The sequence below is a fragment of the Ornithorhynchus anatinus genome, chromosome X1, assembly GCF_004115215.2.
Source record: "Ornithorhynchus anatinus isolate Pmale09 chromosome X1, mOrnAna1.pri.v4, whole genome shotgun sequence".
Lineage (NCBI taxonomy): Eukaryota > Metazoa > Chordata > Mammalia > Monotremata > Ornithorhynchidae > Ornithorhynchus > Ornithorhynchus anatinus.
In genome coordinates, this window is record NC_041749.1 from 14,572,233 (window position 1) to 14,590,907 (window position 18,675).

General features: G+C 46.0%; 1 protein-coding gene across 1 annotated transcript in view; it reads right to left on the reverse strand.

Moving 5' to 3' along the window:
• Positions 1 to 18,675, reverse strand: part of LOC100078370 (xanthine dehydrogenase/oxidase-like) — a 44,731-nt gene that overhangs the window by 12,601 nt on the left and 13,455 nt on the right. The window contains exons 16-28 of the mRNA XM_029051827.1: positions 16,393 to 16,476; positions 15,804 to 15,973; positions 15,031 to 15,154; positions 11,805 to 11,924; positions 11,095 to 11,197; positions 7,958 to 8,082; positions 6,809 to 6,942; positions 6,586 to 6,673; positions 6,030 to 6,116; positions 5,618 to 5,809; positions 5,295 to 5,440; positions 3,483 to 3,564; positions 154 to 249 (exon numbers count right to left, since the gene is read on the reverse strand). Of these exons, the coding sequence (XP_028907660.1) occupies positions 154 to 249; positions 3,483 to 3,564; positions 5,295 to 5,440; positions 5,618 to 5,809; positions 6,030 to 6,116; positions 6,586 to 6,673; positions 6,809 to 6,942; positions 7,958 to 8,082; positions 11,095 to 11,197; positions 11,805 to 11,924; positions 15,031 to 15,154; positions 15,804 to 15,973; positions 16,393 to 16,476 (1,551 nt within the window). The remainder of the gene's footprint in view (positions 1 to 153; positions 250 to 3,482; positions 3,565 to 5,294; positions 5,441 to 5,617; positions 5,810 to 6,029; positions 6,117 to 6,585; positions 6,674 to 6,808; positions 6,943 to 7,957; positions 8,083 to 11,094; positions 11,198 to 11,804; positions 11,925 to 15,030; positions 15,155 to 15,803; positions 15,974 to 16,392; positions 16,477 to 18,675) is intronic.

The following is an 18,675-nucleotide window of genomic DNA, read 5'->3' on the forward strand; positions in this document are numbered from 1 at the left end:
AGCTCAAAAACATTGAAAGGAGCAAGAAAAGCATCTGAATGCTGTTTAGCAGCATTGTTCACCAACAAAAACATTGTTAGGGATGGGGTAGCAGACAGGGACTTGGCCCTCAAGACAGTCTCTCATTAGAGAGACTCTTCTGGGGCTGCTTACCTGAATCATCTTGGTGTGAAGTCCTTGGCCCATCTCGACCCCACCGTGGTTAAGAAGCACAGAACCATCTGTGTACACGTGCACCAAAGCACCACCCTGTGGGAGAAGGATTAGGCCAGCCCAATGCCATCACAAAAGAACTAGATCATCCCAGCAGACAACAAGCATCACGTCCAACTGAACCTCTAATTCAGATCAGCCAACCCCTTTCCCACATCCTCCTCCCTCTGGCCTGCAATTCCCTCCCCCTCCATAAACAACAGACCCCTGCTCTCCCCACCTTCAAACCCTTTTTAATGTCAAATCACCCCCAACAGGCCTTCTCCAATTAAGTTTTTTCCTGTTTTAACAGTATTTGTTAAGCACTTACTCTGTGCCAAATACTGGGATAGGTAGAAGAAAATCATCTTGGACAGAGTTCCATGTTCCACATGGGCTCAGAGTATTCATCCCCATTTTACAGATGAGGTAACCGAGGCACAGAAAAATTAAGTGACTTGCCCAAGGTCACACAGCTGACAAGTGGCAGAGCTGGGTTTAGACTCCCAGGCCCAGGCTCTTTTCAATAGGCCACGTTTTTGCTCATGTTTTGCCCCTGACATCCTCTCCCTTCTCCATTGCCTGTGCATTTGGATCTGTACCTCTTAATCCCTTGATATTCACCCTTGGCCTCACAGCATTTACACAGATATCTGAAATTTATTTCAGTGTCTATCCCCCCTAGACTGTAAACTCATTTTAGGCAGGGAATGTGTCTACCAACTCTGTTGTATTCTCCCAAGTACTTCCTACAGTGGAGAAGCAACATAGCATAGTGCATAGAGCACAGGCCTGGGAGTCATGGGTTCTAATTCTGGATCCTTCACTTGTCTGCTGTGTGACCTTGGACGAGACATTTCACTTCTCTGTGCCTCAGTTACCTCATCTGTAAAATGGGGATTGAGACTGTGAGCCCCAAGTGGGACAGGGAATGTGTCCAGACTGATTTACTTGTATCTACCCCAGTACTTAGTATAGTGCTTGGCACATAGTAAGCACTTAACAAATATCACAATTTTTCATTATTATTATTATTAAAGTGCTTGGAGCATGGAAACCGCTCAACAAATACCACTGATTGATTGATCTTCTACAGGGACCACCCTGTGCCTTAGTAGGGCTAACTCTTATCTGGAGCTGGGTCTGGCTGCTCCATCCAATTGTCACAGGAGCCTGTAGGGCAGAGGTCAGGCATCCCTTCATGACTCAGCCCCTGGAGGGAAAGGAGTGTTGGTCTACAGAGAAGAGGCAGGATGGCATTCAGGGACCCCAACCTCAATAACCATCCTTTTCTACCCCTTCCATCTTTGCCAGGGGTCTGGGCTTTGCCAGGGCCACATTCGAGAAATCATAAGGCCATCATAGATTTGCACACAGTTTCTATGCGAGTTACAGATGATGTGCACAAGACTCTGTAGATGCGTTCAGAAGTGTATCTCCAGAGGCTGGTGTGCCACAACTTGTCTCCCCCTCTAGACGGTAAACTCACTGTGGGCAGGGAACGTCCCTGTTCACTGTTATAGCGTACTCTCCCAAGCGCTCAGTATAGTGCTCTGCACACAGTAAACGCTCAACAGATACGAATAAATGAATGAATTCTCCCTCTCACTTACCCACTCTCATTACACCAGAGGCGTGGAAAACATCTGGGGAAAGGTATATCAGGGCCATCAGGCACCTGCCATTTGCCCCAACAGATCTAGGCTAATTAGAACCTGCTCGGGCAACCCCCACCCAAACTCCATCCCTACTTTTTCTCAAAGTCAAGAAAATCTCTAACTCAAAAAATTCTTACCCCAATCTGACAGTCATGAAAGACATGGAGAAAGTGATGCTGGAGACTTCCCCCTCCACTTTCTGCCAGTTCACCTGGCCGGAATAAATGCAGGCAGTACCTACCTACCTTGGGCAATTCAGTTAATTTTGCTTTGCCTTATTCACAAAATGGGGGGTTAATCATGTTCTACTTAGACGATGAGCCCCATGTGATCTAATTATCTTGTATTTATCCTAGTGCTTGGCACAGAGTCAGCATTTAACAAACACTCCTTTTACCATCCTGCCCTTATATAGCCTCCACCTGAATTGTTTCCCACTGGGATCACCTGAAGCGGGAGTTGAAAATTACAACAGAAGCAGCGGTAGACAGTGACTTAGTAGGTAAACCAAGGGCCTGGGAATCAGAAGGAACTGGGTTCTAATTCTCCCTCTGTCACTCCTCTGGCGTTTGACTTTGGATCAGTCACTTAACTTCTCTGTGCTTCAGTTACCTTACCTGAAAAATGGGGATTAAGACTGGGAACCCCATGTGAACTTAGACTGTGTCCAACCTGATTAGCTTGTATCTACCCCACTACTGAGAAGAGTGGCTGGCACATAGTCTATGCATAACAAATACCACTAAAGAAAACTCATCAGCTGGAATGCATTTCCTGAGGACTAGAGCAATAGGAGCAGGAAATTGGATCAGGGGAAGGGGAAGGGAGGACTGGTAGAAGGACCTAAATGCTCAGGAGCACCTGAGGGCTGCAATGTTGAGCTCAGAGCCTCCATATGCTTCTATATGTGGCTATGTAAGGTCAGGACCCAATAGGATGGGGCTGCCGATCAAAGAAGATGAGAGGAAAGCCGGAGTTTTTAGTAACGCTTTTGCCACGTGTTTCCCAACTGTCGGATTGGGTGAGATTTTTGATTTAGTAGAGATTTTCATAACTGTGAAAAAGAACTTTTTGGTAGTATATGCAAGCTTGTCTGAATGGTTGTCTGAAAATGGCCACCTGGAAGGTTGTCAAGGTGGCTTCTGGGTGCTTGGACATCTATGACAGGAGGTCACCAGAGCAGTCTGGACCTCTAGCATCTGCTAATAATAATGTTACTTATGAAGTGCTTATTATGTGCTAAGCCTATACAAAGTGCTGGGTTAGATACAAGATAATCAGACAGTCTCTTTCCCACTTGGGGTTCAAAATCCAACTAGTTGGGAGAACTGGTATTCAATCCCCATTTTATAGATGAGGAAACTGAGGCACAGAGAAATTTAGTGACTTGCCTAAGGTCACACAGTAGGCAAGAGATAGAGTCAGGATTGGATCCTAGGTCCTCTGACTTCTAGTCTTGTGATTTTTTCCACCAGGCCACACTGCTTTTCTCAGAAGGGCCCTCTGCACCCTGATCTTCCGAAAGGGAATTTTCAAGGTTCTCAGCATTGAATTGCAACACTGAATAGGCAATGGATACAAAACAAACATCTGAACTTGAACATCATCCCGGGGAAAACCAAGAGCAATTACCTGGTTTGAGAAGGGAAAACTAAAGCCGGGCCCAAACTTGATGGGAATTATGGCCAAACCTCTCTTCTTCCAAGAGTTCTCCCTGGTGAAGAGATGGCACCATTACTGGGGAAACGTCTCCTTTCCATCAGGTCTTTTGACCTAAATTACAGACACACACACACCCTGCCAAACCCTCCTTCCGTTCCTGTTCATTTTCAAAGATGACAGAAAGATCCAGTCAATGGATGGGTAGGGAAGCAAAGATGGGCAGTAAAAGTGGTATTTGCTAAACACTTACTATGTGCCAGGCACTGTACTTAGCACTGGGGTGAATACAGGCAGATCAGGTTGGACACAGTCTCTGTCCCATGTGAGTTCACAGTCTCAATCCCCATTTTACAGATGAGGTAACTGAGGCACAGAGAAGTGAAGTGACTTGCCCAAGGTTATGTAGCAGACAAGTAGCAGAGCCAGGATTAGAACCTATGACCTTTTGACTCCCAGGCCTGAGCTCTAGAGAGCTCTAGAGAGCTCTGGGCCCAGGCCCAAGAGAAGCAGTGTGGCTCAGTGGAAAGAGCACGGGCTTTGGAGTCAGAGGTCATGAGTTCAAATCCCAGCTCTGCCACTTGTCAGCTGTGTGACCATGGGCAAGTCACTTAACTTCTCTGTGCCTCATTGACCTCATCTGTAAAATGAGGATTAAGACTGTGAGCCCCACGTGGGACATCCTGATTCCCCTGTGTCTACCCCAGCGCTTAGAACAGCGCTCGGCACATAGTAAGCGCTTAACAAATACCAACTTTTTTTTTCTCTAGTCGCTAAGCCATTATCCTTTGTCAGGCTGATGTGTTTGAATTTACAATGTCTATCGCTGTTTTCAAATCTACCTCAGGTCTCCCGATATTCCCAAATCTTCTCTCCAAGTAGACTACCGACCTTTGCTCTTCCCTACTCTCAGCCCCATAGAACTTATGCACATATCTGTAATTTATTCATTTGCATTGATGTCTGTCTTCCCCTTTCTTAGACCGTAAACTCATTGTGGGGAGGGAATGTTGTGGGGAGGGAATGTGTCAGTTTATTGTCATAGTATACTCTCCCAAGCACTTAGTACAGAGCTCTGCACACAGTAAGCCCTCAATAAACACAATTGAATGAATGATTGAATGAATATCTCCTTTCCTGATTATCTCACCCCTGTCTTATCTGTTTGTTGTGATTTTGTAGATCTTTAAATGCTTGTCTCCACCTACAAACATTCTTACCATTCTGGAAGTGCCGTGAAGGTAAAAACCAAGAGGATTTGGAGATAGACTGAATATGGGGATTGAAAGAGAGGGAGGCATCAATAATAATGCCCATGTTATTGGCTTCAGAGATAGTTTGGTGGTGTTTTCTACTGTCAACGGAAAATTAGGTGAAGGGCAGGAGGAGTAGGATTTCGGTTTTGAACATTTATTACTTGAGGGGCACATAGTACAGCTCACGTGAGGAATTGGTGCTTCTGATTTTGAAATCTTCAAACTTTTCAAGAATACTGTGAGCTGCCCAAGGGACAGAGGCTATGTCTAATTCCCAACTGGGTATTCTTTCCCATCATTTAGTGTAGTGCTCAGCATAGAATAAGCACTAAATAAAAACTACTACTATTATTACTATTACTACTGTTCCTAATGCTACTACTATTACTGTTGGAAAGTGACAGGTTGGGCCCTCTTCACAGTCAACTTCAGACCATAGGGCCCTCCCAAAGAATTTTGGGAGCTTCACAACCCACAACCAAAGACATTTTGCCCTTCTCCCATCTCCTCCTTGTCCCCTCCTGCTGACCTGTTAAACTTCTCAATCTCCCTCCGCCTGGCATGGTACTGGGAGCTCTCCAGGCATTCGGACCAGCACCGGGACAGCGTGGAACCCACCAGTTTCTGGTCGAAGTGAGTCAGGTCCCCGTCCCTGTACATGTTCAACCTCCGCACCTGCCCCAAGGGAGACAGAAAAATGACTGCCAAGCCCCATCCTTCCCCCTCCACCTAACTGACCAAGCGGCCCTGCTCTTCCCACAGAGGGAGGCAGTCAGAACTACTAGTGGTCTTTATAGAGACAGATCAGCAGAGTCTTCCACATGTAGCGGCCAGAGATTCTCTGCCTCTTACTTCCTCAGGCGGGCAGCCACACTTCATGGCAACTTCACTCATCCAGGACTCGGTGATTAGCAATGCCTGGGGCCCCCCGAAGGCCCGGAAGGCCGTGTTGGAGGGCAGGTTGGTCTTGCACAGTTTCCCGGTGGCCCGGATGTTGGGGATTTTATAGCAATTGTCTAGATGGTGTAAAGCTTTGTTCATGACCTGTTCAGTGAGAAGTGAACACAGGAAAGAACACCAGATTTTTATCTCTTTCGACTCAAAGTGTCTCAAAAATTATACTAGGGCCTATTTTCCCTCACTCCCAGGTCCATTTCTCTGACTTCTCCTGAGCCCTCTGAGGTGAATTCCTTAAAGCTTGCTTGTGGAGGAAGCGTATTGGGTTTTCTCCAACCATAGGACCAAAAAGGTTGGTATTACTTACGCTGCTAGAGATCGCTACAGAGTTGCCTGCGTTGTTGTAGTAATCGATCTCCAAAGCCACCACTCTCCCATCCTTCATGAAGCCAACCTAATCCAAAGACAAGTACCTCAGTTATTACCTCTTGATATTTTACTTCTCTGTTCCTTTCCAACTTCCCTTCCCATTTTTATCTGCAAAGGAAACCCCAAGGGTTAGAAAGGGAAACAGAATTTCCTTACAAAAGGGTGTGTCAAAGGAACAATATAAAGTTGATAGCTATTCCAAGAAACCCTGAGGGAGGGGAAAATTTTCAGGCAAGCACCCAAATTTGGGTGTGGGCTAAAGACAAGAGGGAGAATAGGCACGGTTTTCAAGCACGTTTTCCAATAGTGCTTTGCCAGCAATGTCCTCCCCACTTTATAGGTGGAGAAAGTCAAGGCTCAGGGAGATGAAGGGATTGACACTTCATCACCTTTCTCACCCACCATCTCAGTGAGAACGTGGTAGAGCTGGAATTGGAACACTTGCTCACTGCCTTACTGTCTGACTCCTATGGTCAGTCCCCTGTTTCCGGTACCTTATAGCAGGCCATGAAGGGATGTCTTCCCCCTGTCACCAACATATCCTCATCCCGGTCCAGCATACAGCGTACGGGGCGGCCAGTCCTGAGAGAGACACCACCAACTTTACCACTTTCCCGGCCTCTCCCAGCCCAGCCCCCGGGCCCGGCTCCCTGTTTAGACAGCAGGGAAGTTGTTTTCTTTGGCCTGCCCTATTTTCTTTCTGGCTTGGCATCTTACTTGTGGGCTGCCACAGCAAGCACAGTGCAGAGCAGTGCGCTACTGGAATCTTTCCCTCCAAAGCCTCCTCCCAGTCTCTTCACACGAACTGTGATTCGGTTGGATGGGACATCCAAGGCCTTGGCAACAAAATCCTATGGGAAGAAAGCATCGGTTGGGACGGATCGCTTCAGCAGGAGGAACAACATGAAGGCTCCGGCTGGCTGGATGCCACTCAAAACCAACCGTTCTTGCTCCCATGGGGCAGACCTCACTCCTGTGAGAGGCATTTCCAGGGCAGACCACTATATAGACCTGAGGGCTCTCTGGGAGCACGAGCAAGACCCTGGAATGTAGCACACTGCAGAACGTTCCAGGACAGATTGGTGAATGCTGCACTATGACACATTAATCAAATAAAATCCTTCAAGATGATCTGATAAACGAGCCTGACAGATTGTCTTTATAGTTGAAATTATGGAGTCACCCGATCTTGCAAACAGGAGAGCAGCACTGGGGGGAGAGGGAGGTGGGATTTGTCTCTGGAGCTGATTCCCTCTGCAGGGGTTGGGGAGACAGAGTCAATTCGAGGACATGTGAATTTTGAGGGCAGGGAGTGGAACGGATGGGTTTTGCAAACTGAAGTGGCTCTAACCTAGCTCCTTGGAAGAAATTGTGCCCATCTGGGGCATATCCATCCATATACCCAAGCCCTGGGGGCTGCCACCCTTCCAGGGGACAGAGAGGCTGCTGTGGCAGGGGCAGCAGGACAGAATCTCTGATATGACTGAGCAGACCATCCACCGGGGACACACATGGGGAGCAATCAATCAGTGGGATTTATTGAGTGCTTACTGGGTGCAGAACATTGTTCTAAGTGCTTGGGAGAGTACAATACAGGAGAATTAGCAGACATGTTCCCTGCCCATAATGAGCTTGCAGTCTAGAGGAGCAAGTGCCTGGCGAGTGGCAGAATGCATCATATGGCTGGAGGAGACCAATCATAGGGGACACGGCACCATGTTGGGTCATAGTTCAACCTCTTCTACCAGAAACTGGTAGATTTCATAAGACACCCCATAATCGAACCAAACACCTCTGATGCAAATCACACCTCCATTGAGACCCCCTGCTGGATTCAACCTTAAGTGGATTGTGACCAGTCCTCACCTGAAGTACCATTGGGCACTGTGAGGCTACAAAAATCTCCATCTCTCCTTCTTCACCTTTCGGGATGGCAATGCAGCTGTGAGTCTCCAGGTAGAAATGCTCCTGCCCCCCAACGTGCACCTCTCCTAGAGAAACCAATGCAAATGGTTGATGGGTCAGTGCCCTACACTCTGACCTTGCATTAATTTCAGAATTTCAGCCTCCTCACTGGTCTCCCTGACTCCAGGCTCTCTGCTCTCTAGTCCATTCTTCACTCTGTGCCCAGGTCATTTTTCAAAAACGTTGCTCTACACGCATTTCTTCACTCCTCCAAAAACCTTGAATGGCCACCCAAGTACTTGCTGAATAGCAGAAACTCTTGACCACGGACTTTTTTTTAACGGTATTTGTGAAGCACTTACTATGTGCCAGGCACTGTTCTAAGTGCTGGGGTAGATATGAGATAACCAAGGTGGACATAGTCCTGTCCCACACAGAGCTCACAGTCTTAATCTCCATTTATCGATGTTGTGACTGAGGCACAGAGAAGTTAAGTGACTTCCCCAAGGTCACACAGCAGACAAGTGTCAAAAGAGATAAGTGAGAAACAGTGTTGTCTAGTGGATACAGCATGGTCCTGGGAGTTAAAAGGACCTAGGTTCTAATCCCAGCTCTGCCACCTGTCTACTCTAAGACCTTGGGCAAGTCACTTAACTTCTCTGTGCCTCAGTGACCTCATTTGTAAAACGGAGATTAAGACTATAAACCCCACATGGGTCATGGACTCTATCCAACCTGATTAGCTGGTACTTACCCCAGCCCTTAGTATAATGCCTGACACATACTAGGTACTTAACTAATACCATAAAAAAAAAGCAGAATTGGAATTAGAACCCAGCTACTCAGACTCTCAGGCTCATGCTCTTTCTACTAGACCACACTGCTCAGTATTCAAACTTCAACTTATTCATTCAGCTCTCCCATTCCTACTAATCAACTCATCAATCAATCAATGCTATTTACCCATGCACAAACTTAATATTAAGTATTTGGAAAAGTACAGTACTACAGAGTTGTTGGGCACAATCAGTCGTATTTATTCAATTCAATTCAACTGTTTTTATTGAGTGCTTACTGTGTGCACAGTACTTACTAACTGCTTCTGAGAGTACAGTATAACAGAGTTGGTAGACACATTCCCCTTCCCACATTTAGCTTGCACTCTAGAAGGGGAAACAGTATAAATAAATTTATAATAATGTCCCTATGTAATAGGTACATAGATAATAATAATAATGTTGGTATTTGTTAAGTGCTTACTATGTGCGGAGCACTGTTCTAAGCGCTGGGGTAGATACAGGGTAATCAGGTTGTCCCACATGAGGGTCACAGTCTTCATCCCCATTTTACAGATGAGGTAACTGAGGCACAGAGAAGTTGTTCACAGTCACACAGTTGACAAGTGGCAGAGCCGGGATTTGAACCCATGGCCTCTCATTCCCAAGCCTGGGCTCTTTCCACTGAGCCATGCTGCTTCCTAATGCCATGGGGCTGGGGTGGTGGTGAATAAAGGGTTGCCAATCCAAATGCAAGGGAGACACAGAAGGGAGTGAGATAAAAGGAAATGTGGGCTTAGTTGGGGAAGGTCTCTGGAGGAGGTGTGCTTTTACTAAGGCTTCAGAAGTGGAGAAAATGATCACATATCGGACATGAAGAGAGGGTGTTCCAGGCCAGAGTTAGGACATGGGCAAGAGGTCGGTGGTGAGCTAGACAAGGTAGAGATGCAAAGAGTAGATTGGCATTTAGAGGAGTGAAATGTATGGGCTGGGTTGTAATAGGAGTACCAGGAGATAAAGAGGAAGGGGCAAGTTGACTGAGTACTTTATGGTCTATGGTAAGGAATTTTGTTTTGATGCGTAGGTGGATGGGCGACTACTGGAGGTTCTTGAAGAGTGGGAAAACCCGATCTGAATGGTTTTGCAGAAAAATGATTGAGGCAGCAGAGTCAAGTATGGACTGGAGAGGGGAAGGGACAGGAGGGAGGGAGTCAGCAAGGAGGTTGATGCAGTAATCAAGGCAGGATAGGGGAAGTGCTTGGATTAACCTGGTAGCAGTTTGGATGGAGAGGGAAGGGCGGATTTTAGCAATGTTGTGGTTGAAATGTTAATATTTGGTGACAGATGGAATACGTGGGCTGAATGAGAGAGATGAGTGGACAACAACGCCAAGGTTACAGGCTTATGAGACAGGGAGGATGGTGGTGCTGTCTACAGGGATGGGAAAACCAGGGAGAAGAGAGGGTTTGGGAGGCAATATGAGGAGTTGTGTTTTGGAAATGTTAAATCAGGGATGTTGGCAAGATAGCCACTAAGAAATGTTCTGAAACCAGGAGGAAATGAGAGAATGCAGAGAAGGAGAGAGATCAGGACTGAAGATGTAGATCCAGCAACTCACAACCTCATTTAGGAGATGTACAGTGAAATAAATTACAGATATAGGAAGCAGCTCAATATAAGGCCAGGTACATAGTGCCGTGGGAATGGGGTGAGTATAAGTTTTTAAGGGGTAGGTACAGACCCAAATGTAGACAAAGCACTAGGGAGGGAAAATAGAGTAGGGAAATGAGAGGGGAGTCAAGCAACTTACCCATGCTCACTTTCCACTATACCTTGGTTTACACTCATCTCTCTTTTCAAACTAATCTATTCACTGTGCCTTGTCTCTTCTGCCTCCAACCTCATGCCCCTCTGTCTTTTGAAATCTGATAGACCACAGTCCTCCCTATCTTCCAAGCTCCTCTGACATATCATAATCCCTCCAGGAAGCCTTTCCTGATTAATTATGAATGACCTCTGTTTATATCCCCCACAATGCCATCTCTGCACTTCTGTGCCACCTTAGCACTTGTCTATTCCCATCCTTCCATAGCACATCTGTGCAGGTCTTGCATACTCTATTACTTAAGCACTAACTTAAATAATTTTTCTTCAACTTAAATACTTTTTCTTCCTCCTCTGATTGATTGATCGATTGCTTGATTGATGGACAATCAATTCCTCCTTGGACTCCACGATCAGTCATTTGGCTTCTGTTCAGACTAGACTCAGCCTCAATTGCCACACTCAGGGCCGGGCAAGGGTAAGACAAAATCCCGGTACCTTCAAGGATTTGATCGGCTTCAGCAAAACCTTTCTGGAGGTCTCCTTTCTCCATCGTTGACAGAAAGGAAATCTTATAAAAGGACTTATTCTTTATGGCATCCTAAGAAAAGAGTAACACATTCAGATTTCCACACATTAGTAATAATCATTGTGGTATTTAAGTACTTACTATCTGCCAAACACTTGTACTAAGCACTGGGGTAGATACTAGACAATCAGTTTGGACATAGTCCCTGTCCCCAAAGAGGCTAACAGTTAAAAGTGGGAAGGTGAGCAGATACTGAACTGTCATTTTAAGGTGAGGGAACTGAGGCCAAGTGAATTGCTCAAGGTCACACAGCAGGCAAATTATGGGCCCAGGATTAAAACCCAGGGTCTTTCCACTAGGCAATACTGCTTCCCTGTTGGAAAAGCAAGAAAATATTAATAATAATAATGTTGGTATTCATTAAGTGCTTACTATGTGCAGAACACTGTACTAAACGCTGGGGTAGATACAGAGTAATCAGGTTGTCCCATGTGAGACTCACAGTCTTAATCCCCATTTTCTAGATGAGGTAATTGAGGCACAGAGAAGTTAAGTAAATTCCACAGTCACGCAGAGAGATTGAGCCCCGCGACAAGGAACCACTGAGTGGGAAAGCAGTTTGGGAAGGATAGGTGCTGGGAGGCGAAGGGCTGGGTGGGCAGGGGCAGGGCTAGCCCACCTTGATGGAGATGATTGCTGGGAGCTCCTCGTAGGCAATCCTAACGGCTTCAGCGGCTCTCTGGGCATGCTCAGGGGTGTCAGCCAACACGGCTCCGATGATGTGCCCGACGCAAGTGACCTACCGGCAGACACATTGATTTCATTGCTTACCTCCCGGGAGAAAAGTCAGAGAAGCCAAGCTCCCTTTTTGTATTCTCCCATTTCACATCCTCCTAACTTGCAAAAACTCATGCCCAAGCCTCCTCTTTTTTTGTCTCCAAGGCTTTACTCCATTTATTCCTCCTCTGCCTCTCATCTGTTCTCAAGGACACTCCCCACTCCCACTTCCTCCAACTCTCAGCTGCAGCTGTGCCCTGTGGAACCCATCCCTGCTGCTTGCTCTCTCTCCCTTTTCATCACAGCTGGAGTTTCACTTCCTCCAGGCAGCTTTGCCCAGTTAACCCCGGCAATTGTCCAAAACTCCAGCACGGTGGATCCTGGAACCGCTCATCACCCATTCTTGTGCCTGTGGTTGTTTATTTTGATTATGAGCTTGACTGTCTTGTCTTCCCTATTAGAATGTGAGCTTCCTGAGGGAAAGGGCTCTATGCATTCTCTAATATTGTCATCATCATCTTCATCAGCATCTCCAGTACTGTGTACCTAAACTGTGCAAAGTATTATACTAAGAGCTTAAGGGAATTATGGAAGGAGGAGCCTACTTACTAAACAGGGAATCAAGTAGATCAACCAATCATATTTATTAAGCACTTAATGTGATCGGAGCACTATACTAACTGCTGAGAAAGTACAATATAACAATAGTAATAATAATAATTATAATAGTGGTATTTGTTAAGCACTTACCATGTGCCAGGCACTGTACTAAGCTCTGAGTTGGATACAAGCAACTCGGGTTCGACACAGCCCCTATCCCACGTGGGGCTCACAGTCTCAATCCTCATTTTGCAGATGAGGTAACTGAGGCTCAGAGAAGTGAAGTGACTTGCCCAATGTCACACAGCAGACAAGTGGCAGATCCAGGATTAGAACCCATGACCTGGTTCCCAGGTCTTGCTCTATCCACTACTCCATGTTGCAGAGTTGGTTTACACATATCCCTTACATAAAAGTAAAAAGATGATCATTCCTTTAGTTATGGGAGAAAAATTTGATTATTGGGAAGTTGTAGGAGTGTTTGACTAAAAAATGTGCGAGTTATTTGAGAAGGGATTCATGGACCAAGTGATTTTTCCTGAAAGTAGGAACTGTATCTGATCATCTAGTACTTATTCCAGTGCTTAGCAAAATGTGAGAAATATAGTAACTGCTTAATCAGTACCATTAGTGATTAATTAAAGGAGAAGGACTCTGGGTTCATTGGGAGGATACCGATGGGATGAGTCCCAAATCTATATCTCCAGTCCCGATCTCTCTCCTTCTCTACAGTCTCACGTTTTCTCCTGTCTTCAGGACATGTCTACTTGGATGTCCCACTGACACTTCAAACTTAGCATGTCCAAAACAGAACTCCCTATCTTCCCACCCAAACCTTGTCCTCCCCATGATTTTCCCATCACCATAAACAGCACCAATCACCATAAACAGCACCAACATCCTTCCTGTTTTAACCTGTTTTAACCTTGGCACCATCCCTGACTGATCTCTCTCATTCAACTCACATATTCAGTGTCACCAAATCCTGTCTGTTCAACCTTCACAACTTCACTAAAATCTGCCCTTTCTTCTCCATTCAAACTTCTCCCATGTTAATCCAAGCATTTATCCGGCCCCACTTTGATCTGCATATCAACCTCCTTGCTGACCTCCTTGCCTCCTGTTTCTTCTCACTCCAGTGCAACCTTGACTCTGTTGCCCAGATTATTTTCTACAAAAATGATCAGTCCATTATCCCCCCACATTTTCAAGAACCTCCAGGGCCTGCCCATCTACCTCTTCATTAAACAGAAACTCCTTGCCATTGGTTTTAAAGCATTCAATCAGTCAATCATATTTATTGAGCACTTACTGTGCAGGACATGTCCTAATTGGTTGAGAGAGTAAAACTCAACAGATACATTCCCTGCCCATAACAAGCTTGCCCTGTATGACCTTACCTCGCTGCTCATCTACTACAATCCAGCCTACACACTTCACTCCTCTAATGCCAACTTGCTCACTGTATCTCGATCTGGGCTACCTTGCTGCCAACCTCTTGCCCAGATCCTGCCTCTGGCCTGGAATGCCCTCCGTCTTCATATCTGACAGATGCTCATTCTCCCCCACTTGAAAGCCTTATTGAGAGCACATCTCCTCCAAGAGGCCTTCCCCGACTAAGCCCTTATTTCCTCTTCTCCCACTCCCTTCTCCCACTCCTTTCTCCCTTGGACTTAGATTTGCTCCCTTTATTTACCTCTTCATCAGACCCACAACACTTATGTATACATACATTATTTATTTAAAGTCATGTCTATCTCCCCCTCTAGATGGCAACCTTTTTGTTGGCAGGGAATGCACCTACCAACTTTGTTAAATTGTACCCTCTCAAGTGCTTAGTACAGTGCTCTGCACAGAGTAAGCACTCAAAACATATAATTGATGAAAAGGAATGGGGTAAACAGTGAGTTGGAAGAGGGTTGCCAGGGTTGATTAGGAGATTTATTTGGGAGGAACCGTAGAAGATAGACGTCGAGTTCCTGACATTGTATCAGCCACTTTGAGGAGGCCCAAATAATGCTTGTTGATTGACAAGTAAGAAATCTTATTTGAGATACTGATGTCTCCCAAGACCTCAGACGTCAGTCAACTGTTTGTACATTTTGTCCAAGGGCCCCCTTAGGTTTGTTCAGTTGAAACAACTTTTCGTTTCACTCCCTGGGATCACTTTAGAGTAGAATGAAATGGATTTTCAGGTATGGTTTAGAGCAGAGCATCCCAACAGGCATGACAGTTTATCAGCTCAGCACCTTGGTCTGGCCCTCCCTCCCTGCTGGAGCAAAGGACAAAGAAAACTTCCCCATCGGCTAGCTGCTCTACCCCTCCCCGGCAGAAGCATTTCCTTTGCCAAGGGGTGTGAGCAGGTGCCTGCAGGTGAGCCCCAGGGCTGCAGTCAGCCCCTTCAGCCATGTGCCGTGGGATGGTTGAGACCCACGCGTGGGGACTGCAGAGAATGGGACTGGAGATGGACTGCCCCCTGGGGTCTCTGGCAGGACCGCAGCTCAGGAAGGGAAAGACCCAAACTCTACCTCACCATCCGCAAAGACCGTTTCATCATTCTCTAGTCCAGTGACGTTGCTCCCAGGAATATCAGCAGCTGAGAGGAAGTGGACAAATCCTGGGACTTTCTGAGCTTCTGATGCATCGATAGACCTGGAGGGAGGAGTCACATGAGCGGTGAGGGAAAGAGGCTGCAGGAAATCCACTCCCCACATCCCTTCTCTCAGCCTCACTGCATTCTTGGGAGTATGTAATGGGCAGATACTATCATGTCTGCTGCCCAGATATGGAAACTGAGGCTGAGGGGCAGCTAGATATGCAAAGCCCCAATCTACTATTCAATGGGCATGCCTGATTGGCCAAAGGGCCTAATTTAAACAGTTAGAGAAAAGCAGTGTGATTTAGCAGTAGCATGATCTAGTGAGAAGCAGCACGGCCTAGTGGAAAGAGCATGCTCCCAGAAGTCAATATCTGTGTTCTAATCCTGGTTCTGCCACTTGTCTGCCGTGCGACCTTGGACATGTCACTTAGATTCTTTGTGCCTCGGTTACCTCTTTTATTTTGTCAAATGGGGATTAAGACGGTGAGCCCAACGAGGATGGGGATTCTGTCCAACCTGATTATCTTGTACCTACCCCAGAATTTAGTACATTTCCTGACATATAGTAAGCACTTAACAAATATAAAATTAAAAAAATTAGGATTTCTGACCCTTGTATTCTATGAGAAGTCACACACAGTACCCCAAAGTTTATTGCGGTTGGGGGGGGGAGTTCTGTCCCTTGAACACAGCTCCACTCACTTGATCTTGGCGTGGGCCTTGGTGCTGGTGACCAGCCGTAGGTAGAGCTCATTGGAATACGGGGGTATGTCATCACAGTATACAGCTTCCCCAGTGGCCTGCATGGCAGCTGCGAGGTGGGCCAAGGGCCGGCCCACCGTGTCTTCCTCAGACTGACCCTTGGGCACTTCCTGGGGACATAGCAGGGCTAATCAGAGTCTGGGGAGATTCCATGGGAAGGTTTTTCTGGGCCGCTCTGGCAGTCATGGTCTGAGCTCTTTGACCCAGTGGCTATGGGACTGAGGAAAAAGAGTTGGGGAGCATGCAGGAGGCAACAGAAGATGGATGGGAAAACCTCTGTTCCCCCTACCACCCATCTATGGGAGAAAAGGGGAAGAAACACACAGGAGCAAAACAGTTACTGCAGGATCCCAGAGAAGAGACAGGAAGATGAAAACAAACTAGTGATCACAGCAGCTTCTTCTCCCAGGGAATAGATCTGCCAGAGGAAAAAAATCACTCTTGGATCTGCCTCTCCCTGCTCCAATTCTATTGTATGGTCAGGGTCAAAGACTGCTGCTCTCCAGAACAAGAGATCTCCTGTACAAACCTGGAAGAGTTGGACGTTGGCCACAGGATCCTTTTGGAAAGGTGCCAAGGCGCTGAGCCAGGTAGGGTCCAGGTTGCAGCACTTCTGCAGAAGGCAGGGAGCAGAATGCAGAACAGGTCATGTCTTGGACTCTAGTCAACTAGGGCTTCCCGGTTTATAAAGATGGTGAATGGTTCATTCAATCAGTTAATCAAACGTATTTATTGAGTGCTTACTGTGGGTAGAGCACTATACTAAGGGTTTGGAAGAGTACAATAGAAGTAGTGTGTCCTGCTGGAAAGTGCATGGGCCTGGGGATGATAGGACCTGGGTTCTAATCACTGCTTTGCCACTTGTCTGTTATATGATCTTGGGTAAGTCACTTAACTTCTCTTTATGTCAGTTTCCTCACTTGCAAAATGGAGATTAAGACTGTGACTCCTCTGTGGGACAGGGACAATGTCCAACCCAATTTTCTTGCATCCACCCTAGTGCTTATTATAGAGCCTGTTATATATTAAGTGCTTAAATACCACAATCATCACTATCATTACAATATCAAAGAGTTGTAAGACACATTCAGTCTCCCTCTGAGGAAAGAGGCTGGCAGGTCTGCTCTGACCCTCCTTTCAGTTCCATGTCAAAGATATACTACCACACTCTTCAGATTAGATTTGCAAGAACAATTAGAAAGATCTTCCATCCTTTGAATTACAAGTTAATCAATCAATCAGTGAATGTTTACTATGTCCTAGCACTATATTAAGTACTTGGGAGAGTACAATATAACAAAATTAGCAGACATAATAATGTTGGTATTTGTTAAGTGCTCACTATGTGCAGAGCACTGTTCTAAGTGCTGGGGTAGACACAGGAGAATCAGGTTGTCCCACGTGGGGCTCACAGTCTTCATCCCCATTTTACTGATGAGGTAACTGAGGCACAGAGAAGTGAAGTGACTTGCCCACAGTCACACAGCTGACAAGTGGCAGATTCGGGATTCGAACCCATGACCTCTGACTCAAAAGTCCGGGCCCTTTCCACTGAGCCACACTGCTTCTCATGTTCCCAGACCATAAAGCGCTTACAGTCTAAAAGGGGAGATAGGCAAATATATATATATGAATCAGGAATTGATAATATATAATTAAAAGATATGCACATAAGTGCTGTGGGGTAGGTATTGGGGCAACTATCAAATGCTCAAAGGTCACAGATTCAAGTGTATACAAAGGGAGAGGATGGAGTTCAACCCAAATCCCAAATAGGCTCGCCTCACAGGTCTTCACATGAACCCCATATGGTTCACATAAGGGAAGCAATGGGGCCTAGCAGAAAGACCATGGGCCAGAAGGTCAAAAGACCAGGGTTCTAATCCTGCCTCTGCCACTTGTCTGTTGTGTGACCTTGGGCAATCACTTAACTTCTCTGGGCCTCAGTTCCCTCATCTGTATAATGGAGTTTCAGTATTCATTCATTTATTCATTCACTCCTTTCTTTGGAGTGATCTGTGTTACAGTCCTTGAGAGCCAGGCTCTGGAGAGGAGATCCTGGTTCTCTTCCATAGGCTCACAGTGAATATGCAGGCTGACACTACTCTTTAGGCAGTCAGTCAGTCGATAGTATTTTATTGAGCACCGGTTTTGGGTAGAGCACTATTCTAAGTGCTTTGGAGAGTACAAAAGAAGAAGACAATGTCCCGACTCTTGATGAGTTTATAATCCAATCAGAAAGACAAGGAGATATAGCCTATCTATAATACTGGTATTTATTATTGGTAACTCTCTATCAAAACTAGTATGCTAAACAATTTGAGTAGACACAAAATAATGAGTTAGGATGTAGACCCCACCCTAAATGAGGCTCACATCTAAAAAGTAGTTAGAGGAGATATTTCATCTCCACTTCACAGATGAGGAAACTGAGATCCAGAGAGTTTAAGTGACTTGTCCAGGGTCACCCAGAAGGACAGTGGCTGAATTGGGAGTGGATTACTAAATTGTTTACTCTTTCCCCAGACCTGAACCCAGAAAGAGTTTAGAAAAATGATAAATAAATAAAGAAATGGATAAAGAAAAGAAGGAGTGAATGGATCAATGTGTAATGGCTAAGAGTGTGGTTGGAGCAGTGGAGCTAGAGATAATTTTCCTCGCTTGGTCTCAAAATTCAGTGAGACTAAGAGACTGCACTTGGTCTTGGAGGATGAGAGCAAAATCCTTTCTGACTTCTACTGACTTAGCCTCTGTCTTCCTTGTCTGCTCTGTGGAGCCAGATGGAGGTGAGCTCACCTCTCTCCCACCCTCG